Source organism: Salvelinus alpinus, chromosome 31, assembly GCF_045679555.1.
Source record: "Salvelinus alpinus chromosome 31, SLU_Salpinus.1, whole genome shotgun sequence".
Lineage (NCBI taxonomy): Eukaryota > Metazoa > Chordata > Actinopteri > Salmoniformes > Salmonidae > Salvelinus > Salvelinus alpinus.
The window spans coordinates 11,201,314-11,226,920 of NC_092116.1; the positions used below are offsets into that span (position 1 = coordinate 11,201,314).

The window sequence follows — 25,607 nt, forward strand, 5'->3', positions numbered from 1 at the left end:
GGGCCCGGTTTCCCGATAGCGATCGACCTTAGGCTTAGGAGTGTTTTTCTACAACAGCTGAAGATTTAAAATGCGTTTCCTAAAACACCACGCAGAAAGTTAGCTGAATGCGTCGTTGGAGCATGTCGCTGCTGATAGGTCAGAAAGGCAGTGTAGCTCTTGGATCAGTTTTCGCAATTCAAATCTTAGCTTAACGTGAATTATTTCAGCATACTGACGGATCAGCTCCTAGAGATAACCACCTACGGCTACAGCAGGTGGCTTATTCTAATGCCTACCCAAATAAAAATGGCCACATGTTTGTTGGGCTACACATTAAATATATTGAAACAAATTAGACCGTAGCAACATTGAACTAAATTTATTGAACATGAAATGTATTTCAATATGATTGGAATAGGCCTAATGTATATCTATATTTTTATGCTGTCATTTTGGTTTTCATTTGAAGCAATTTTTTTTTATGTCGCTTGTTTGTATCAATTGCAAAGACATTGGAAACTTTATTTGTAGTCAACTTTGTTCTGAAGTTATCGGCGGTGGTCACAGAGACCGATAAACCATGTGATTCTATGTTTAGCTGAGATCTTCTGTGTATAAAGTGATGCGGGAGGGCAAAACATCTAATGACACACTAAGCTTTTCTACTAGTAGTCTGAGGCAGGCGTTCGATTACGAACGATAATAACGATTGTTTTGGGAAACTGCTCAGATTTAACAATGCTCGTACGAAGGTTCTAACAATGAACTTAGCTGGGCCCTGGTTTGCGTTGACATTGTCCAAGTGCAAACATTTTATAGTTTTGCTTTTGGAGTCAGGTGCATTCTCTACATAATAGCACATTCTCTCTGCTAGCAGTTAAAAAAAAAAAAAAATCACCTTTATTTGGTTTGTCTCAGAACAAATATACATATGCATCACTTTACAAATTGGCTTTAAGATAAACACTTGTAATTGTTGAGTGGTTTCACTGCAGGTAGATGGTATATAAATAAAATAAACACTTCTGCATTAATCAATAATTAGATATAGGTGCATTGGTATTATTCAGATTCACACCGGCTGGGTTTTTGCTAATTTAGCCATTTGGGAGCCCCCCGCACCTCTCTGATTGAGGGGTTGGGTTAGATGGGGAAGTTTCAGTTGGAATGCATTCAGTTGTACAACTTGACTAGGTATCCCCCTTTCCTTTACTTTTCCCACTAAGTTATATGCTTTTTCCACCCTTGAACCAGCCTGTAACACTCAATTTACCTTCTTTACTACTACTGTAAATAGATTTGTATGGAACTCTAACTCTTTGTATGCAGCCTGCACCTGACCTCACCATGCAATATTTCCCCCAGATCTTATTTTGATTTGACAAAACATAATAACATGACTAAAACATGACTAAATTATAGTTAATTATTTTATCTCTATGATAACATTCTATAGCTTCCATTTGTTTCCTCTGACATTTGGACCTAACTTATGTGTAATGCCTCTATTGTAATGTGCCCTTACATCAGCTGATGTCACAAAGTGCTGTACAGAAACCCAGCCTAAAACCCCAAACAGCAAGCAATGCAGGTGTAGAAGCACGGTGGCTAGGAAAAACTCCATAGAAAGGCCAAAACCTAGGAAGAAACCTAGAGAGGAACCAGGCTATGAGGGGTGGCCAGTCCTCTTCTGGCTGTGCCGGGTGGAGATTATAACAGAACAGATTTTCAAACGTTCATAGATGACCAGTAGGGTCAGACACTAATAATCACAGTGGTTGTAGAGGGTGCAACAGGACAGCACCTCAGGAGTAAATGTCAGTTGGCTTTTCATAGCAGATCATTCAGAGTATCTCTACCACTCCTGCTGTCTCTAGAGAGTTGAAAACAGCAGGTCTGGGGCAGGTAGCACGTCCGGTGAACAGGTCAGGGTTCCATAGCCGCAGGTTGAACAGTTGAAACTGGAGCAGCAGCACGGCCAGGTGGACTGGGGAAGGCAAGGAGTCATCAGGCCAGGTAGTCCTGAGGCATGGTCCTAGGGCTCAGGGCCTCCGAGAAAGAAAGAGAATTAGAGAGAGCATACTTAAATTCACACAGGACATTGGATAAGACAGGAGAAATACTCCAGATATAACAGACTGACCCTAGCCCCCTGACACACACTACTGCAGCATAAATACTGGAGGCTGAGACAGGAGGGGTCGGGAGACACTGTGGCCCCGTCCGATGATACCCCTGGACAGGGCCAAACAGGCAGGATATAACCCCACCCACTTTGCCAAAACACAGCCCCCACACCACGAGGGATATCTTCAACCACCAACTTACCATCCTGAGACAAGTCTAAGTATAGCCCACGAAGATCTCCGCCACGGCACAACCCGGGGGGGGGGGGGGGGGCAACACGTACAGGAAGATCACGTCAGTGACTCAACCCACTCAAGTGACGCACCCCTCCTAGGGACGGCATGGAGGAGCACCAGTAAGCCAGTGACTCAGCCTCTGTAATAGGGTTGTGGGACCTTTTATTGTGAGAACCATGCAACTTTTTTAGCACTCGGCTATTAAACCTAGTCTAATAACAAGGAGTCGCAGTGTTCCTTCTCTTCATTCCTGCTATTGGCTTTAATCATCTCCTAGTAGATGGGAGCATTGAGTTCAGCTAGATTGAGGAGAGCTGACCACGTGAGAGCGTATACGGCCATCTTTGAAACATCTGTGTTTGTCAGCCAACATTCCCGAGCTCACAGCAGAGTTTCGACTGATTGAACAGGCTGCCCTCAATCTCCGAAAATAGAGAAGTACATCTTTGTGTTTCAGAGGACATTGTTTCTTAACACTAGATCAATGATCAGATGTTTCTGGTGACTACAGACTGCGAAGGATGTGTGTGTTCTATGTACAAAGTAATGTCAAACACTAGCACATATTATAAAGACACAGTAGGGGGCTGTGTCTTTAAAACGATGACAATGTGCCTGTTTAAAATATTTCTCTCAGATTACTTGATCATCAGAATGCAGGACTCTGAAAAAGCGGAAAGCCATTCCAGAATTGGCACACTGGTTTACGGCTTGCTGAGTGATCTGTCGGTGTGTCTACAGTGTTTTAATCAGTAATGCTGACTATTATATGAATTGGAGAAAGAGCAGACCACTGTTCTGTATTGAATTGGGAAAGTGAAGGCTTGGTTCCACCCCATGGCTTTCAAATTCACCCATTGACTTTCAAACCAATAGAGAACTGAGGTAGGAAGGAAGGATGCATTATAAACAAATTGGTCCCTGAAAGTGTTTTGAAAGGTGAGACCATGCCAGCCGTCTTACTTAGTAAGACTAGCTAGTTTTAACAAGTTGATTTCACCTAAAAAAAGCATCCCTCTGAAAAGGAGGATTAATTGCGGAGGAGAACTTCCCCGTTTGTCTCTCTGGCGCTCTCCACCAGGTTCTGTTTGCTTTGGAGCCAGCTTTTATTTTTTTCCATAGGGGTGCCGGGGTGGGAAGCATCTGCTAGGATGGCCATCAGACTCGGGCCAGAGTGCGAGAGAAGCAGAGGGAGGGAGAGATGGATCGAGGCAGATGGGGAGTGGAAGTTGTGGTGTGCGGTGGTGGCAGAAATAAACAGCGCAGGGAAGAGGGAACAGAAGGTGTTTGTGATTGCTGGAGGCCAGAAGGAGACTGGACTGTTTAGATAGTCAACCCCTAGGCTTGTTTATGCCACACATTCTACTCCATTTGACTTCCTTGGTTGGGTATACCAAACAGGTTGTGCCACCGAGTGAGTGCCAGTCAGCTCCCTCACTGTAGTGTGCTGTATGCTACTTACGTGCAGTTCAGACGCCATAAGCGAGTCTAACTGAATAGAAATTCTAAGCGGGCTGGCATGGTTGAGCGCTTTGCTTGGTTTCATACAACCTCTCAACACTCCAGACTTGCTCATTGGTTTTCACGATTCACACACCTGTGCATTGCGGAATTTAATGTTTTAAACAATTCATGTGATTGGTTTAATTTGTCTCGGTTAATGGAACAGGTCTTCAGATTCCATAACTCCCTTTTTACTAAGGAATCACAAAGTCTCATCCATAAGACATATACCATGAGATCTGTTAGCAATATTAAGCCTACTGTGCAATGTAGACACATTTTCTCCTCAGATTGCAAAACAATTTGTACGTTGATGTAGTGCTCCTGTTGGAAAATCATGTTTTACTGTTATTTCCTGCTTTCCAAGGGCACCAAAACTACACTAACCATGAGCCATAGTGTTTCTGCCACCACAAACAGACCCTGGGTCTGTTCGTATGACCACCTGCAAATCCGAGGCCGTGATTGTGCTTCCGTTGTGGGTATGGTAGCGACGCAATTAATGTGGATTACCATTTCTCCCGACAGTGGAAGAACTGCTCTGGCGCGCTGCATGAAACGGAGCCGTGATTCACCCGCACCGTGCCAGAAGAGTTCGGCAGCCTTTGCCCCTATCATCAAAAGTCAAGTCCGAGGAGGCGTACTACAATGTTTCAGACAGCACTCTATTCCCGCTCTTCCAAAGAGTGAGATGTTTTTAGTTTTTTTGAGCGGTGTTTGAACTAGGGTAACATTTCAGAGAATGTAGTCAAGCCTTATAATGTACAGAGTTGCACAATTGTCATAGAGGTCATCTGAAAGTTCATGCTGCCTGCCCATATCCTGAAGTACTGATCTGGAACGCTACATCTACATCCATCAGTCCCCCATGTCAATGATAAATGTTCTGTTTCATGCTCATCGTCCCCCGCGCTCTTCATTTATGTCCTGTCTGAAAGATTTGAAAGAAGGACATTTCATAAAATGATAATATTCCCAACTGCCTATCCATATGTTAATTGGTGTGGGATAGAGGTCATGGTTAATGTTTCATATATATGATGTAAGAGCATAACATGCAATTAAGTGAAATCATCACATGTACAATGGAATGGCCTGTCCAATTGGCTTCTTTACGTTCTGAGTGCTTTGATTGGACAGATGTAGAGGTTGATGGATAAAGATGATAATAGGCTAATGGAGCCCTGCAGAGTTGTCATAATACCCATCTCTTTCTTTTTATCTAACAGTATTGGAAATGGTGCGAATTGGATTGTGGAAAATAAATCTGATGTTAAGCAAAGGAGCTCGGTTTGAAAACCATTCAGCCCATGAGTCTTGCTGGCTGAGATCCCAGATCCACACATTATAGACTACCACAGTCATAATACCCATAAAACCTAGCGGTCAAACAGATGGTTCCAATAGTCATTCCACCATAGGGAATTTTAGAAACACTTAAAATAAGGGCTGTGTTTTGTGGAGGCTTACCCTGGCGTGACGTTTTGATAAACATGTAAATCTCTCTCGGTCAAGGTGACTTTTATTAATGTATTCGTCTCTATTTACTCTGATTCGAACATGCTAATTAGCATCAAAGTAAACATCATGCAAGACTACAAATCGCTGCATGCGCCTGCACATCATCTTTGGTTGACAGCTTTGCGAAATAAGTATTGTCAATTTAAAACTTGAACCGAATTGTCAATTTTAAATAAATGTTTAAATGTATTCATAGTTCATCCAGAGATTCTTACCTTTGCCTTGATTCGTCAGTCTCGTCCAGATCATGACATTTGTAGTTCTTTATGATAGTCACATTAGCAGCTAATTAACATTTCATTTTTGGATGGTAAAAATAGTGTCCTAGAGAGATTTACATGGTTATTAAAAGTCACACCAGGGTAAGTCTACACAAAACAGACCTTATTTTAAGTGTTTCTAAAATCCCCTATGGTGGAAAAACGATAGGAACTATTTTCCTTGTTTGACTGCTAGGTTTTATGGGTATTATGACTCCTACTGTGGTACTCTATTGTCATCCTCTGACGACGTCATATACAGTTCTATGTATTGATTTTATAGGAGAGTTCTTGTTTTTTGGAACCTTATTGCCATTTGGAACATATGATAGATCATTCAAATTGTTACGTTCACAATCTCATTCAATAAGAGAAAAGCAAATCTCATACTGCCCAGTAGAGGTGAGCGGAGTAGTCGGACAAAACTGGTATCGTAGCCGAAATGGGAAATTTTCTGGATGATCCGAGTATTTTACGTAATTATCCGTGATGGGGGGGGGGGTGTAATTTCCGGGTGCCAGCACGCATTTTTTCTCATGTCAGTTAAGTGAGGTGCTATGTGGTCTACATAACTCAACGGGCTTGTTTGCCTGTTTCAAGAGAAGGGTGGGCTGTACATTGATCCTGCTGCTCTGTTTGGATAGAGTAACGTTGTATTTCTCTGTCCACTCACTTCATAATTTCACCCCATTTTCTCTTCTGTTTTAAGTCTGATCATTCAGACTGCTGCTGCCTCTCGTTAGCCTGCTATTATGACAAATGGCAAGGATGTTTGCTGTCAATCTATCATTGTGCATCATATCTAAAGCGGGGCGAGGGTAGGGAAAAAAGATGACACGCCGACGCACATTCTGATTGATAGTCAACTTGTCTGTCCTCTGCAAGTTGAGGACACAGACACGTCTCACACACACACACCCCCTCCCTCCCGGCTCCTAATCTGCAGCTTGTTTGGTCTATAAACGTGAAGAGAGTTTGGTAACCTATTTTGCCAACATCTACTTAGGCATATTAAAACATTTTAGTTTTTTCCGATCACTAGTATCATCCGATCCGACTATCATCTTTCAATTTATGGATATGATTAGGAATATGGCCATGTCGGCACACCCCTACTGCCCGTACACAATATGAATAGTGAAGACATCAAAACTATGAAATAACACATATGGAATCATGTAGTAACCAAGAAAGTGTTATACAAATCAAAATATATTTTCTATTAGAGATTCTTCAAAGTAGCCACCCTTTGCCTTGACAGCTTTGCACACTCTTGGCATTCTCTCAACCAGCTTCACCTGGAATGCTTTTCCAACAGTCTTGAAGGAGTTCCCACATAAGCTGAGCACTTGTTGGCTGCTTTTCCTTCACTCTGCGGTCCAACTCATCCCAAACCATCTCAATTGGGTTGAGGTCAGGTGATTGTGGCGGCCAGATCATCTGATGCAGCACTCCATCACTCTCCTTCTCAGTCAAATGGCCCTTACACAGCCTGGAGGTGTGTTGGTTCATTGTGATAGTCCCACTAAGTGCAAACCAGATGGGATGGTGTATCGCTGCAGAACGCTGTGGTTTAGTGTGCCTATAGTTCTAAATAAATCACTGACAGTGTCACCAGCAAACCACCATCACACCTCCTCCTCCGTGCTTCACGGTAGGAACCACACACGCAGAGATCATCCGTTCACCTACTCTGCATATCAGACACTGCAGTTGGAACCAAAATCTCAAATTTTGACTAATCATACCAAAGGACAGATTGCAACCGGTCTAATGTCCACTATTTGTGTTTCTTGGCCCAAGCAAGTCTCTTCTTATTATTGATGTCCTTTAATAGTGGTTTCTTTGCAGCAATTTGACCGTGAAGGCCTGATTTCAAGTAGTCTCTGAACAGTTGATATTGAGATGTGTCTGTTACTTGAACTCTGAAGCATTTGTTTGGGCTGCATTTTCTGAGGCTGGTGACTCTAATGAACTATGGGTCTTCATTTCCTGTGGCGGTCCTCATGAGAGCCAGTTTCATCATAGCGCTTGATGGTTTTGTGACTGCACTTGAAACTTTCAAAGTTCTTAATGTTCTGCATTGACTGACCTTCATGTCTTAAAGTAAGGATGGACTTTCATTTCTCTTTGGTTATTTGAGCTGTTCTTGCACTAATATGGACTTGTCTTTTACCAAATAGGGCTATCTTCTGTATACCCCCACCCCCCCCTACCTTGGCACAACACAACTGATTGGCCCCAAATGCATTAAGAAAGAAAGAAATTCCACTATTTAACTTTTAACAAGGCACACCTGTTAATTGCAATGCATTCCAGGTGACTACCTCATGAAGCTGGTTGAGAGAATGCCAAGAATGTGCAAAGCTGTCAAGGCAAACGGTGGCTACTTTGAAGAATCTATTTTAATTTGTTTAACACCTTTTTTTGGTTACTACATGATTCCACGTGTTATTTCTTAGTTTTGAGGTCTTCACTATTCTACATTGTAGAAAATATTAAAAATAAAGAAAAACCCTTGAATGAGTAGGTATGTGCCAACTTTTGACTGGTACCGTATACTGTTCCGGAACAGAACCGTTAATAACGTTATTTTACGTTCATGACATTTTTTCCCAGTCCTGCTAACGCAACAGTGCCTATGCAAAGCCCTCACTTTGTCACTCAAACTTATTCCAGTGTCTGCCTGCCAGCTATACATTTTTCCCTGTGTGTAGGCTACCTCCCCCACCCTCTGAAGCATAGTCTATCGTAGCGACTAACATTACAAGCATGATTCAGTAATTAGGGGGAGATTTTTTTTTTATTAGATGAATGGATAAACTTTTTCATTGAGGGTTAAGGATACTATAGTATCAAGTTTCACTTTGGATTTATTAACTACAAAGGTTAGATGTTTATTTACATTCGGGTGCTGCTCTGCACTCACAAGCTTGTTAGCTACATAGCTAGCTAGCTCTGGTCTAGCTCCCAAACTCTAGGCGGCATTATGTGTAATGTAGTGAAACAGAGTCATGATCAAGGGTGCTATCTCTGATCCAACGCTAGTTAAGCCAACTCTCTGAAGTTCAAAGTTCGTTCATAGAAGCCGCTCCCCCGTAGGTAGAATTCTGTGGGCCTAATTCAGATAATGCATGTCATAACAACAAGATGCCCAGCACCCTCCTCACCTGTGAAATTTCAGTTAAATCCTGCCAACGCTACACTTGTCTGTCCAGTGCATGTACATAGCTTGCCCGCTCCATAGCAAGCTTCTCTATCCATTGGTGATGTAATGTTGAGCTGAATATAATATTTGTTTTCCAAGGTTTAAAATTGAACAGAAAGGAATGAGATCAACCTTAACTTTTTGGAGATTTGAACATGTTCAAAACGTTGATTTTTGTGGACTAATTAGTGGAACAGAACGAAAACAACAATGATTCTGTTCAGAACATAACAATTGTAATATTTATTTCGGTTTCAACTCTTGCTTTTTAGGTTTAAATGATTTGCACAAATGGACTCAGTCCCAACGTGTAGTGATCAAGTGCTTTGATATAACTAATTTTACCAATGAATGTTGTCATTGTTTTTGGGTGCAGTGCAGATGGAAGTGCATTTGAACTATTTTGCCACACTGTTGAAGCAGACAAAGGTTTGGCACGTTAATGATTTGACGTTTTTGATATACTGCCAGAAAATAAAGTCCATTGATTTATACCCACAGTCTATTAAAGCTCCCCAATAAAGCAGTCTGGCAGCTCTAGCTTTGTCTTATTTCTCCAAGTTCATTAGAATAAGCGACACATCGATCGGAATAAGGGGAAAGTAGAAACCCTTTCTTACCACCTGTGTATAGTACTCAGTGTTTCCTCTCTAACACCCAACTGTGTTAAAATTGTTGCTCTTTCAGTTTGGACTAGAATGTAGTGGAATCTAAAACATTCTAATCGTTCTATTCTCACAATATTGCTCAGTTGGCATTCCTTGTCTGTCTGTAGTTGCAGTCAGATTTTGTATTACATCGGACTAGTGACTGTTACTTGTATGCAGACACAAACACAATGGTAAGTAATGTCTTTCAACTTGCTCATTCAAGAATAATACACTGTAAAATCCGATGTAATGGGAATACTGGGTTATGTCTCAAAAATATTTTCTTCTATCAGGCTTATTTGGTAATGTTGACATTGCCGGTTGAACCATGAACCCAGGCTGACAAGTTTGTGCCACAAGCAACTTAATTTAAGTGACTCTTGCCTTCCATTTTCTGTTGCTCTATACTATAGGCCAGTCACTTTGATATCTTTGGAAGACTACTTTCCCCTGAAGTAGGATGATATGTTACAGTAGGCATTGTTTTGCATAGGAATCGGAAGATGGCGCCGGAGGGGATGGCTGCTGTCTTATTGGCTCTTAACTTCTCTAGGGTATGTGGGACGCTAGCGTCACAGCCAGTGAAACTGCAGGGCGCCAAATTCAAAACAACAGAAATCCCATAATTTAAATTCCTAAAACATACAAGTATTTTACACCATTTTAAAGATACACTTGTTGTAAATCCAGCCATAGTGTCTGATTTCAGAAAGGTTTTACAACGAAAGCACACCAAACGATTGTTAGGTCAGAGCCAAGTCACAGAAAAAGACAGCCATTTTTCCAGCCAAAGAGAGGAGTAACAAAAAGCAGAAATAGAGAACATTTATCACTAACCTTTGATCAGATGACACTCATAGGACTTCATGTTACACAATACATGTATGTTTTGTTCGGTAAAGTTCATATTTATATCCAAAAATCTGAGTTTAGGCAGGACGCTACTGTCTCACTTGGCCAAAAGCCAGAGAAAATGCAGAGCGCCAAATTCAAATAAATTACTATAAAAATCAAGCTTTCATTAAATCACACATGAAAGATACCAAATAAAAGCTACACTGGTTGTTAATCCAGCCAACATGTCAGAATTCAAATAGGCTTTTCGGGGAAAGCAAACGATGCTATTATCTGAGGATAGCACCATAGTAAACAAAGAGAGGGAAGCATATTTCAACCCTGCAGGCGCGACACAAAACGCAGAAATAAAATATAATTCATGCCTTACCTTTGACGAGCTTCTGTTGGCACTCCAATATGTCCCATAAACATCACAAATGGTCCTTTTTGTTCGATTTAATTCCGTCTATATATATATCCAAAATGTCATTTTATTTGGTGCGTTTGATCCAGAAAAACACCGGTTCCAACTTGTGCCGTGACTACAAAATATCTCAAAGGTTACCTGTAAACTTTGCCAAAACATTTCAAACTACTTTTGTAATACAACTTTAGGTATTTTTTTACATAAATAATCGATAAAATTGAAGACTGGATGATCTGTGTTCAATACAGGATTAAAACAATCTGTAGCATGCTTTCTGGTCACGCGCCTCTAACAAACAGGACACTTCGAGTGACCCTCGTTCAAGATGGCCGTAGTTCATTACACAAAGGAATAACCTCAACCAATTTCTAAAGACTGTTGACATCCAGTGGAAGCGGTAGGAACTGCAAGAAGGTCCCTTAGAAATCTGGATTCCCAATGAAAATCCATTGAAAAGAGTGACCTAAAAAAAAATATTTCTAAATGGTTTGTCCTCGGGGTTTCGCGGGCTAAATAAGTTCTGTTATACTCAGACATGATTCAAACAGTTTTAGAAACTTCAGTGTTTTCTATCCAAATCTACTAATAATATGCATATCTTATCTTCTGGGGATGAGTAGCTGGCAGTTTAATTTGGGCATGCTTTTCATCCAAAATTCCGAATGCTGCCCCCTACCCTAGAGAAGTTAACCAACCATGCTATTTAGTTTTTTCGCGTTGTTCGTAACTTGTTTTGTAGATAATGTTGCTGCTAACATCTCATGACCGAAAAGAGATTCTGAACATCAGACCTGCGATTACTCACCTCAGATTAGACAGAGTTTATATTCAATGAAGGAGATACTACAGACACCCGACCAGGCCCAAATCCCCCTCATTGGCTGGAGAAGGAAACTGATTTTGTGGAAAAAGATCATGGTGCCTTGTGAGGATCAGGAGACAAGTGGCTAATCTGCCTTTGCCTTCCATCCTGCTAGCTAAAGTTCAATCGCTGGAAAATAAATTGGACAAACTGAAAGAACGTCTATCCTACCAGCGGGACATTAACTGTAATATCTTATGTTTCACAGAGTCATGGCTGAACGACGACATTAAGATCATAGAGCTGGTGGGTTATACACTATCGGAAGGCTAGAACGGCAGCCTCTGGTAAGACAGGGCGGGGGCCTATGCATATATGTAAACAGCTGGTGCACGATATCTAAGGAAGTCTCTAGGTTTTGATCTCCTGAGGTAGTGTGGTCTACAGCTTATCATGATACTCTATCTACCTAGAGTTTATCTGTATTTTTCATAGCGGTCTACATACCACCGTAGACCGACGCTGGCACTAAAACCGCACTCAATGAGCTGTATACCGCCATAAGCAAACAGGAAAACACTCATCCAGAGGCGGCACTCCTAGTGGCCGGGGACTTTAATGCAGGGAAACTAAAATCAGGTTAACCTAATTTCTATAAGCATGTTAAATGTGCAACCAGAGGGAAAAAATAACTAGACCACCTTTACTCCATATACAGAGAAGCATACAAAGCTCTCCCTTGCCCTCCATTTGGCAAATCTAACCATAATTCTATCCTCCTGATTCCCGCTTACAAGCAAAAATTTAAGCAGGAAGCACCAGTTACTCAGTCTTTAAAAAAGTGGTAAGATTATGCAGATGTTAACTACTGGAAGGTTTTGCTATCACAGACTGGAACATTTTCCGGGATTCTTCCGATGGCATTGATGAGTACACCACATCAGTCACTGGCTTTATCAATAAGTGAGTCGAGGACGTCGTCCTCACAGTGACTGTACGTACGTACATACCCCAACCAGAAGCCATAGATTACAGGCAACATTTGCACTGAGCTAAAGGGTCGATCTGCCGCTTTCAAGGAGCAGGACTCTAACCCGGAAGCTTATAAGAAATCCCACTATGCCCTCCGACGAACCATCAAACAGGCAAAGTGTCAATACAGGACTAAGATCGAATCGTACTACACCGGCTCCGACACTCGTCGGATGTAGCAGGGCTTGCAAACTATTAGACTACAAAGGGAAGCACAGCCGTGACCTGCCCAGTGACACAAGCCTACCAGATGAGCTAAATAACTTCTATGCTCGCTTCGAGGCAAGCAAAACTGAGGCATGCATGAGAGCTTCAGCTGTTCCGGACGACTGTGTGATCACACTCTCCACAGCCGTTGGGAGTAAGCCCTTTTAAACAGGTCAACATTCACAAGGCCGCAGGGCCAGACGGATTACCAGAACGTGTACTCCAAGCATGCACTGACCAACTGGCAAGTGTCTACCCTGACATTTTCAACCTGTCCCTGATTGAGTTTGTAATACCAACATGTTTCAAGCAGACCACCATAGTCACAGTGCCCAAGAACACTATGGTAACCTGCCTAAATGACTACTGACCTGTAGCACTCACGTCTGCAGCCATGAAATTCTTTGAAAGGCTGGTCATGGCTCACATCAACACCATTATCCCAGAAACCCTAGTCCCACTCCAATTTGCATACCGCACCAACGGATCCATAGATGACACAATCTCTATTGCACTCCACACTGCCCTTTCACACCTGGACAAAAGGAACACCTACGTGAGAATGCTATTCATTGACTAATATCTCAGCGTTCAACACCGTAGTGCCCTCGAAGCTCATCACTAAGCTAAGGACCCTGGGACTAAACACCTCCCTCTGCAACAGGATCCTGGACTTCCTTACGGGCCGCCCCCAGGTTGTAAAGGTGGGTAACAACACATCCACCATTCTGCTCCTCAACACAGGGGCCCCTCAGGTGTGTGCTCAGTCCCCTCCTGTACTCCCTGTTCACTCATGACTGCACGGCCAGGCACGACTCCAACACCATCAAGTTAGCTGATGACACAATGGTACTCTACAGTGGTAGTCCCGTCGTTGATCAGGCCTGACCTCCCTGTAGGCTGAGACCTGACCGTGTCGTGCAAGGACAACCTCTCCCTCAATGTGATCAAGACAAAGGAGATGATTGTGGACTACAGGAAAAGGAGGACCGAGCACGCCCCCATTCTGATCGACGGGGCTGTAGTGGAGCAGGTTGAGAGCTTAAAGTTCCTTGGTGTCCACATCACCAACAAACTATCATGGTGCAAGCACACCAAGACAGTCGTGAAGAGGGCACGAAAAAACCTATTCCCCATCAGCCAAGCTTCCTGCCATCCAGGACCTCTATACCAGACGCTATCTGAGGAAGGCCCTAAGAATTGTCAGACTCCAGCCACGATAGTCATAGTTTTCTCTCTGCTACTGCACGGCAAGCGGTACCGGAGCCCCAAGTCTAGGTCCAAGAGGCTTTTTAACACCTTCTACCCCCAAGCCATAAGACCCCTGAACAACTAATCAAATGGCTACCCAGACTATTTGCATGCCCCCCCCCCCGCTACGCTCCTACCACTCTGTTATTATCTATGCATAGTCACTTTAACTCTACCTACATGTACATATTATCTCTGTACCGGTACCCCCTGGTATATAGCCCCGCTATTGTTATTTACTGCTGCTCATTAATTATTTGTTATCTCATTTAAAAAAATGTATTTTCATAACTGCATTGTTGGTTAAGGGCTTGTAAGTAGGCATTTCACTGTTGTATTCGGCCATGTGACAGAATTTGATATGAATCCATTGAGTTCTTCAATACCTCTGTGACATTTAGTGTGCTCTCTGTTAGACAGGTGAACTGGATGTGTTCGCATCGGAGCTGGGCATTGTGGGCCATGTGTGGGGGTGGGCTTGCATCTTTACTGAGGAGTCATGACTCTATATGGGAGGAACATGACCAGCTGAAGTGGCCGGTCTGGCCCTGTCCATGTCCTCAGAGTCCGCCCATAATCCTGCCCACTTCTGCACCCAAACAACTCCGCTTTGGGTAGAAGTTAGGATCAGCTTATCCTTACCAAATCCTAACCTTAGAGACACTCAGCTATTCTTGAACTTTCGTGTTGAAAAATAATAGACGTATAAATACAGTAATATACACGATTGCAGAAGCAATGGAGGACAAAAGAGAAAAGGCCCACCTCCCCACTTGTGCCATGTCATACGTGGACCACCTATTGATGTGCCTTTGTTAAATAAATCAGGTTATAAATGAGGGGAAAAGGAGACTGGAGTGCCATTTTAATCATTAGATGGCAAGCGATACTGACCCTAGAGTGTCGTGGGACAACGTCGTGCTGCTCCTACTATCCCACAATGTACACAACTATGATGTGTGCAATAACCCACATTATGCTGTGTCTTTCTTGTAAACCCTTCACCCCTTTCAGAAATCAAACAGACATTAACAAATGTCAAACAAATATATCTCTGAGGAAAAAGAAGAGATCTCTTCTGTTACATATCTGAAATGGACAGCTGGATGGCATATCCATTCCCAGAAAACACTATTTGGTACAACAGCAGTAATGGTGTGCAAGGCTGACATCCATTGGTAGTACAGTGAAACTGCACTATTTCTACAGACTGAGGAAATATTATTAAAGGTTTTACGTGGGAAAGATGCTAGAGACACGGCTCCAGTCTTATGTACTGACAGTTTGCTTTGCTCTCATCCATTTGCAAACAGTTGGCCTAATGAGATTTGCTGTAACTCAGCAAAAAAAGAAAAGTCCTCTCACTGTCAACTGTTTATTTTCAGCAAATTTAACATGTGTAAATATTTGTATGAACATAAGCTTTAACAACGGAGACAAACTGAACAAGTTCCACAGACATGTGTCCCTGAACAAAGGGTGGGGGGGGGTCAACATCAAAAGTCAGTATCTGGTGTGGCCACCAGCTGCATTAAGTACTGCAGTGCATCTCCTCCTCATGGACTGCACCAGATTTGACCGTTCTTGCTGTGAGATGTTACCCCACTCTTCCACCAAGGCACCTGCAAGTTCCCAGACATTTCTGGGGGGAATGGCCCTAGCCCTCACCCTCCGATCCAACAGGTCCCAGACAACAGGTTGTTACGTTACAGCCTTATTCAAATATGGATTAAATATAAACATTCGCATCAATCTACACACAATACCCCATAATGACAAAGTGAAAACAGGTTTTTAGACTTTGAAAATGTGTTAAATAAACGAATACCTTATTTACATAAGTATTCAGACCGTTTGCTATGAGACTTGAAATTGAGCTCAGGTGTATCCTATTTCCATTGATCATCTTTTATGTTTCTATAACTTGTTTGGAGTCCACCTGTGGTAAATTCAATTGATTGGACCTGATTTGAAAAGGCACACACCTGTCTATATGAGGTCCCAGAGTTGACAGTGCATGTCAGAGCAGAAACCAAGCCATAGGTTGAAGGAATTGTCCATAGAGCTCCAAGACCGGATTGTGTTGAGGCACAGATCTGGGGAAGGGTACAAAAACATTTCGGCAGCATTGAAGGTCCCCAAAAACAGACACTTCCATCATTCTTAAATGGAAGAAGTTTGGAAACAGGTGACCAAGAACCTGATGGTCACTCTGACAGAGCTCCAGAGTTCCTCTGTGGAGATGGGAGAACCTTCCACAAGGACAACCATATCTGTAGCACTCCACCAATGAATCAGGCCTGCATGGTAGAGTGGTCAGACGGAAGCCACTCCTCAGTAAAATGCATATGACAGCCCGCTTGGAGTTTGCCAAAAAGCACCTAAAGACTCTCAGACCAAGATTCTCTTGTCTGATGAAACCAAGATTGAACTCTTTGGCCTGAATGCCAAACGTCACGTCTGGAGGAAACCAAGCACCATCCCTAGGGTGAAGCATGGTGGTGACAGCATCATACTGTGGGGATGTTTTTCAGCAGCAGGGACTGGGAGTGTAGTCAGGATCGAGGGAAAGATGAATGAAGCAAAGTACAGATCCTTGATGAAATCCTGCTCCAGAGCGCTCGGGACCTCAGACTGGGGCGAAGGTTGACCTTCCAACAGGACAATGACCCTAAGCACACAGTCAAGACAATGCAGGAGTGGCTTCGGGACAAGTCCCTGAATGTCCTTGAGTGGCCCGGACTTGAACCTGATCAAACATCTCTGGAGAGACCTGGAAAATAGCTATGCAGTGACACTCCCCATCCAACCTAACAGAGCTTGAGAGGATCTGCAGAGATGGGAGAAACTCCCCAAATACAGGTGTGCCAAGCTTGTAGCGTCATACCCAAAAAGAATCAAGGCTGTAATCGCTGCCTACGGCGCTTCAACAAAGTACTGAGTAAAGGGTCTGAATACTTACACTACCGGTCAAAAGTTTTAGAACACCCCCATTTTAATTTTAAAAAAATCTTGAAATTTAAGCAGTTCAAGTCCAGTGAATAACCTGATTGTACAAAGGCAAGCGGTAAACTGCCAGAGGTAAAAATAAATGTAAAAGTTTAGGTTACGTAAAACGGAATTAATGTACATTTCAGAGTGTCCCAACTTTTGATTATTTACAATTTGAAGGATAAAGGCAATTAACAAAGGAAGGAAGACAGACCATTATTTCCCTTAAAAGTGTAAAAGGAAAGATCTAGAGAAATTGCAAAGAAAGCCAAGGTGTCAGTGAGTACAGTTTCCTACACCATCAAAAGGCACTTGGAAACTGAAGGAAACTCTGACAGGAGGAGGTCGGGCAGACCCAAAGCCACAACAGAATCAGAAGACAAGTTTCTGAGAGTCAACAGCTTGCGTGATAGGCGGCTCACAGGACAACAGCTTCAAGCACAGCTTAACACTGGTCGAAGTAAGCAAGTCTCAGTTTCAACTGTGAAGAGAAGACTTCGAGCTGCAGGTTTGACAGGTCGAGTGGCAGTAAGCAAGCCATTGCTAAGATGGGAAAATAAGAGGCTTTCCTGAGCCATGAAGCACCGCCATTGGACTACTGAAGACTGGAAGAAGGTCTTATGGACCGATTTTAAGTCTTCGGTTCATCACGTAATATTTTTGTACGCTATCGATTAGGCGACAGGATGGTTCCTCAGTGTGTGACACCAACTGTCAAACATGGAGGAAGCATGATGGTCTGGGGCTCTTTTGCTGGATCCAGTGTAGGCGACTTTCACGGAGTGAGTGGCACCCTGAACCAAAACGGCAACCACAGCATTTTGCAGTTCTATGCAATACCCTCTGGTATACGTCTAGTTTTTCAGGGGTTCATCCTACATCAAGATAATGACCCAGAACATACAGTTGAAGTCGGAAGTTTACATACTTAGGTTGGAGTCATTAACTCGTTTTTCAACCACTCCACAAATTTCTTGTTAACAAACTATTGTTTTTGCAAGTCGGTTAGGACATCTACTTTGCATGACCTGTAATTTTCCAAAAATTGTTTACAGATTATTTCACTTATAATTCACTGTATTACAATTCCAGTGGGTCAGAAGTTTACATACACTAAGTTGACTGTGCCTTTAAACAGCTTGGAAAATTCCAGAGAATGATGTCATGGCTTTAGAAGCTTCTGATAGGCTAATTGACATAATTTGAGTCTATTGGACGTGTACCTGTGGATGTATTTCAAGGCCTACCTTCAAACTCTGTGCCTCTTTGCTTGACATCATGGGAAAATCAAAAGAAATCAGCCAAGACCTCAGAAAAAAATTGTAGACCTCCACAAGTCTGGTTCGTCCTTGGAAGCAATTTCCAAGCGCCTGAAGGTACCATGTTCATCTGTACAAACAATAATACGCAAGTATAAACACCATGGGACCACACAGCCATCATACCGCTCAGGAAGGAGATGCGTTCTGTCTCTTAGAGATGAATGTACTTTGGTGCGAAAAGTGCAAGTCAACACCAGAACAACAGCAAATGACCTTGTGAAGATGCTGGAGGAAACGGGTACAAAAAGGTTTGCTACGGCACATGGGAACAAAGATCGTACTTTTTGGAGAAATGTCGTTATGTTCGGCGGAAAAAGGGGGAGTCTTGCAAGCCGATTGAACACCATCCCAACCGTGAAGCACGGGGGTGGCAGTATCATGTTGTGGAGGTGATTTGCTGCAGGAGGAACTGGTACACTTCACAAAATAGATGGCATCATGAGGGAGGAAAATTATGTGGATGTATTGAAGCAACATCTCAAGACATCAGTCAGGAAGTTAAAGCTTGGTCGCAAATGGGTCTTCCAAATGGACAATGACCCCAAGCATACTTCCAAAGTTGTGGCAAAATGGCTTAAGGACAACAATGTCAAGGTATTGGATTGGCATTCACTAAGCCCTGACCTCAATCCTATAGAAAATTTGTGGGCAGAACTGAAAAAGCATGTGCGAGCAAGGATGCCTATCAATGTTTTATAGGCTCCTCACTACGTGACTAAGCCAATTTGCCAACTTTAAAATCAGTGTATATAATATGTGTGTATGTATGTATGTGTATATATAAAAAAAAATCCAGGCTAGCTTCATACTTTTTTCTGACATGCTGAAAATGCAGTCTTGTGATTTATATTTTATACTTCACAGCCACCAGAGTTTGACATGCGACTAAAGTTTGCATTGAATTGTGGGTTATATCAACCCCGCAAGTGACCAAACTTGTTCACTCGCTCACTCATGCTAAATTGAGGGCCGAGGAGGCAAAGTTAATGAATTGGACCTCCGCTTAAGATGCCAATCAAACTGCATCTGTTTTCGATGGGGATTCCCCCGAGGGAAAGTGGATAGCGCAAGGGCTGAGGGGGTAAAAATAACGTGTTTGGACTGCAGCCACTATGTTGGCTACATGAAGTAAAGAGAACATTTAACGTAACCAAAGATTATAGGGTCCCATAGGAAACACTGACCAACACTTTGGTTCCTACCCTGTCAAAATAACTCCTCCCTGGCATTTTCATTCATTGTCATGTCACACTGTATTCAAAGTGCCCACTATTATATTCTAACTATAGAATAATTATTTTTCCATGATTCCAACAGTTCACCCAAGTGTTTTGATCTACATCGCAAGTCAAATCGCAATTAACAAAATTTGGTAAAGGCCTAGATATCGTGCAGTCCTACGTGGCAGTGTGGATTAAAACAAAATGAGTGCAGGAAATGTGGAAATTGATGAGAAATGTAGTTTGTTTTATACTGTTCAAATAATCAGAATGGAGAAAGACCCATTTTGAAATAACTTAATGTATGTGTTCCCACCCTAGGGTCAATCATTACACCGTATGCAAATTTAGAGCATAAAATACCATCATACTGTCACTTTAAAAAAATACCGTAATATGGTATTTTGGCCATATTGACCAGCCCTACATTACACCCCTACCAAATAGGTATTGTATTTCAGCCAGAATGCTAATGGATTTTAGCTAAGCTCAGCACTGTTGATTGCAAAATCTGTCAAAACATTTATTTATTTTAAAGATTTACAACAGATAGCCTAGCATATGGTGGGGCAAAACAGTGCTGTCACACGCTGCCTTCATTCATTCCTGATGTACATTTTGTTGCTGTTGGTGTAACTTTAGTCTCACCCCAAATAGCCTCTTGCTAGTGAGCTGAGAAAAATATTGACCTCTAGTATGTAGGATACAGTACTTTTGTATTGTGCTCCTTTGCAACAATGACACGCAGCCCTTCACGGACAGAGGCCTGAATCCCAGGTGGCTTGTTAAGTGTGCAGCTCTACAGTGTCTTTGGAACACGCTGACTGGTAAAGAGCCACTTGTTATCTGTGTATAGCAGGCACCGCATTGCTAAATAATAATTTATTGAGACATTCCAACCCATCAGAGTATGGCACATCTCTTGAGAAAAGATGGGTTTAAGGTTCCTTTGTGCGTGTGTGTCGTGACTCATGTGTCTATAAAGTGGCTTGCTACTCAGGCCGTTAATGTCAGGTGAAAAGGCTGCTATGGGGGGAGACGGAGATCAAGCAAACATGGACTACGCCGCTCTCACAATTCATTACAATTATGCGAAGTTGGCTCTTCCCTAGAGTATTGACGATTCCTGTTTTAAAAAAAACTGCACAATTCTCATTTGGGAAATAATTACAATCTGTGTATAATTATTACTGTAGAATGAAAATTCTGTATTGGCATGTAATTCTATTCAATGATTGGGATAAGTCCTTTTTTCCTTTATGTATCTGTAAGGAATACAACTTAGTCTAAGAATTGTGTCACCCTACAAACCAGTTTAGAGGTTGTGTCCTTACAATAACATGCGTAGCCTTTTGAATATATACAGAACTAATCCTTTATTTACATTTGACAAACATGATCAAACTTCCCTTATTTTGGTCTTGACAAGATGGCTGTTACTAGCAAATGCAGAGATAAAAATAGAAACGATGATGCACATAATGGAGTGCGGTTTTTCGTGTTATTCATGTTAAGTAGCAATTTATTTAATCCTACTCATTTGCTAATAGTCATGAAAATACATAGGAAAACTAAACAAAATAGACATCTTGATTTAAGGTGACGTCAGAGCTTATAGTTTCATGGAACATACAGAAGGTAACGCCATACTGCAGACACAATCATTCCAGTGTTTTTCTTCTCCATAGTTTATATGCATACAGTTCTCATTTCCCCTGGCGTTATCAGGCTGTACATTGCTCCAGTCGCGGTAGTAGAACCTGAACCCGTCACTCCACAGCCAAAGGCCCTCCTGGGTAGCGTCCTGTCCGCCGATCCAGGCTCTTGGGAAGTTGTGCGTCTGTCTGCGGATCATCTCCTGAATGAAGTGGTTCTCTTCTGTGCTGTGGATGGATGCCAGGTTGGCCCCCTGAAACGCGCAGTACTGCTCCGACTCGGCCCATGTCCGTTCGGTGCGGATGTATGTGAAACAGCGGTGTCCATGTTTGAACCAGCCTGTGGGGCATACGCTACTGCTTTCTGTCTTCACCTGCTCCTCCTCCAGAGACATGGACTGCTCTACACCAAGCTCCTCTGATGGCTTGAGAGAGAGACCCTGTTCGGCGTCTGTTTCCTCCAACACCTCGAGAGATAGGTTCTGTTCAAAGTACTTTCCCTCGGCACCCATGTCCTCCATAGGAGGAACATGTCCGGCGTCAATATTCTGTAAGATTTCAAAAGTAGGGAGCTCTGGGTTTGCCTCTTGTGAACGCTCAAGAGGAAGAAGTTGGGCCTCCATTAAGGGCATTTTGTTGCTAAGCTCCAAGACGGCACTGACAAGTAGGAGGATGGTCAACTTCGCCATGGCACTAGTCTCATATTAGAGGGTTCTGTTCATCTGGAGAAAGAGATGCACCTTTTATACAGTACAGGCCACAAAAGTAATTCCTAACAATGGTTAACTAGTCATGCTGATATAAGAATGTTTACGAGTGATTCCTGTAGCAATTGATCAAAGTACAAAAAAACAAGTATCTGTTTCCTTATTGATGAATGCCTCCACGTGAGCGCAGGGATTTATTGTAAACAAGGAACGTGCATGTTTCTTGATACCATCCATGTTTAAAAAAATAAATAAAATTAAAACAAAGTTAAAGGCAGTCGACTGCATTATGAATTCACTCACAGCAGTTTTATGTTTCATAGCTGTTTTTAACCTGTACTCGACATTGGCTTCCTTGTTCTGGGCTTTGTGTTGTCTTAGGATTTCCCCCATGGTATATCATATTACTTGATATGGTCAACGAGGTCATTGTATCAATTTCTTGTGGTAGTGTCTGAGTAAAAGCCGAACAATTCACGATGCTCCTAACAGTGAAGTGTTCTGTTTTTCAAATGGCACAATATACACATTTATTGCCAAATTAATGACTTTTGTTGTAAAAAGACAGGGCCAGCTCAGTTGGTGTACTAAATCCAGTGCCTGGAGGGCTCAAAACCTCTACATTAAATGCCGCAGGGGATTTTGTTAAGGAGACAATTTGCTATGCCCCTTCTGCTGTTTTTGATGGAGGACCAGTTTATAGCCCTGGTGTGTGTGTGTGTGTGATGCAGTGTTCTTCTGCTGTCTGGCCCTGCTGTGGTTACTCATTGACTTGTTGTCATGAAACCACAAAGCTTCTGACCACAATGACATTGTGGTACTGGGCAGGATGGCATGTACACACTCAGTACAGGAATTTCTAGATAAAGGATTATCAAAGCCAAGAATTTGTTGATAAAAACATACATTGGATCAGTTCCGTTGTGCATAGTTGTTGGGACAGAAAGTAGACACATTTTTAAGTGAGACGATTAGAATGATAATCTCTTCCTCAGTAGGCTATTGTGTCAAGGATGTGTGAAGGTCACCTCCACGTTCAGGGGATGCACATAGCTTCTAGTAGTTTGGATTACTATCTAGGAAAGTAGGAGAGGGTCAGGAAATTCTAAGTATGCGACTGTCCTCTTCTTGGAGACAACTCTGGTGACGTTCTATGAACCACATATGAATAGTGTATTATCCCCCATCATGCTTTAAAATTAATGTAAGCTTCTATAACAGGTTGTGGCAATGTAATGGCCTGTATCAAATCAAAGTTTATTTGCCACGTGCACCGAATACAACGGTGAAATGCTTGCTTACAGGCTCTAACCAACAGTGCAAAAAAGGTAATAGGTGAGCAATGGGTAAGTAAAGAAAAAAAAACAGTAAAAAGACAGTGAAAAATGACAGTAGCGAGGCTATATACGGTAGCAAGGCCATAAAAGTAGCGAGGCTACATACAGACACCGGTTAGTCAGGCTGATTGAGGTAGTATGTACATATGGTTAAAGTGACTGCATATATGATGGACAGAGAGTAGCAGTAGCGTAAAAGAGGGGTTAGTGGGTGGCGGGACACAATGCAGATAGCCCGGTTAGCCAATGTGTGGGAGCACTGGTTGGTTGGGCCAATTGAGGTAGTATGTACATGAATGTATAGTTTAACTGACTATGCATATGATAAACATAGAGTAGCAGCAGCGTAAAAGAGGGCTTGTGGGCACACAATGCAAATAGTCCGGGTAGCCATTTGATTACCTGTTCAGGAGTCTTATGGCTTGGGGGTAAAAACTGTTGAGAAGCCTTTTTGTCCTAGACTTGGCACTTCGGTACCCCTACCGAACAGTCTATGACTGGGGTGGCTGGGGTCTTTGACAATTTTTAGGGCCTTCCTCTGACACCGCCTGGTGCAGAGGTCCTGGATGGCAGGCAGCTTAGCCCCAGTGATGTACTGTGCCGTATGCACTACCCTCTGCAGTGCCTTGCGGTCGGAGGCCGAGCAATTGCCGTACCAGGCAGTGATGCAACCAGTCAGGATGCTCTCGATGTTGCAGCTGTAGAACCTTTTGATGATCTCAGGACCCATGCCAAATCTTTTTAGTTTCCTGTGGGGGAATAGGCTTTGTCGTGCCCTCTTCACGTCCGTCTTGGTGTGACCATTCTAGTTTGTTGGTGATGTGGACACCAAGGAACTTGAAGCTCTCAACCTGCTCCACTACAGCCATGTTGATGAGAATGGGGGTGTGTTCAGTCCTCCTTTTCCTGTAGTCCACAATCATCTCCTTAGTCTTGGTTACGTTGAGGGATAGGTTGTTATTCTGGCACCACCCGGCCAGGTCTCTGACCTCCTCCCTATAGGCTGTCTCGTCGTTGTCGGTGATCAGGCCTACCACTGTTGTGTCGTCTGCAAATTTAAAGGTTGATGTTGGAGTCGTGCCTGGCCATGCAGTCGTGGGTGAACAGGGAGTACAGGAGGGGACTGAGCACGCACCCCTGGGGGGCTCCAGTGTTGAGGATCAGCATGGCAGATGTGTTGCTACCTACCCTAACCACCTGGGAAGCGGCCCGTCAGGAAGTCCAGGATACAGTTGCAGAGGGAGGTGTTCTGTCCCAGAATCCTTAGCTTAGTGATGAGCTTTGAGGGTACTATGGTGTTGAACGCTGAGCTGTAAATAAACAGCCACGAAAAGCTGAAAACTCTCTAGGCAAGTAGTGTGGCCTACAATTTATCACAATATACTCTACTTCAGGTGAGGAAAATCTAGTGACTTCCTTAGATTTTGTGCACCAGCTGTTGACAAATATGCACAGACCACCCCCCCTCGTCTTACCGGAGTGTTCTGTTCTATTTTGCTGGTGCAGCGTATATCCCGCTAGCTGAATATCCGTGTCGTAATTCAGCCACGATTCCGTGAAACATAGGATATTACAGTTTTTGATGTCTTGTTGGTAGGATATTTGTGATCGTACCTCGTCTAATTTATTGTCCAATGATTGCACGTTGGCGGGTAATAGTGACGGTAACGGCAGCTTTCCCACTCGCCTCCTGCTGGTCCTCACGAGGCATCCCGCTCTGTGTCCTCTACCTGCGTCTCCTCTTGCAAATAATGGGGATGTTGGCCCTGTCAGGTGTTTGGAGAATGTCCTGTGCTTCCTGCTTGTTGAAGAAAAAATCTTCGTCTAATCCGAGTTTTGTGATCGCTGTCCTGATATCCAGAAGCAATTTTTTTGCCGTAAGATATGGTTGCAGAAACATTATGTACAAAATAAATTACAAATAACGCGAAAAAAAACAATGGCATAATTGGTTGGGCGCCCGTAAAGCTGCTGCCATTTCTTCCGGCACCATTAACACAAATAATGCGTCACAAACCTAGGAAGTGTTCATATAAAGTGATACGGGTCATGGAGTTTTGAGCACCTGAGCCAAGTCCTGGTCTAATGTCATCAAGCCTATGCTCTTTGAATAGCAACCTCCTTGGCGCTCAGTAATGGCCTCCCTAATAGGTTCTAGCATTATCCTCACATGGCTATATGGAGATTCAGAGCTTGGGTGTAGATGAGCATATTGTTTTGAGTGTGTGTATTCCATCATTAAGTGTGGGATTGTGGTATGTTCATATACTTTTTAACGTACCCTCACAGCAGGGAAAGCCAGGGGAAGGGGTTATTTGTAAGGGGGACTTTG

At 42.9% G+C, this 25,607-nt stretch overlaps 2 protein-coding genes across 2 annotated transcripts in view; one reads left to right on the forward strand and one right to left on the reverse strand.

Moving 5' to 3' along the window:
• The window catches only part of LOC139561775 (Kv channel-interacting protein 4-like), a 256,694-nt gene that overhangs the window by 3,358 nt on the left and 227,729 nt on the right, over positions 1–25,607 (forward strand). The window lies entirely within an intron of this gene.
• On the reverse strand, positions 21,189–21,952 carry LOC139561779 (ladderlectin-like). Its single transcript, XM_071379061.1, has one exon. The coding sequence runs from the start codon at positions 21,918–21,920 to the stop codon at positions 21,189–21,191; it is 732 nt and encodes a 243-aa protein (XP_071235162.1). The 5' UTR covers positions 21,921–21,952.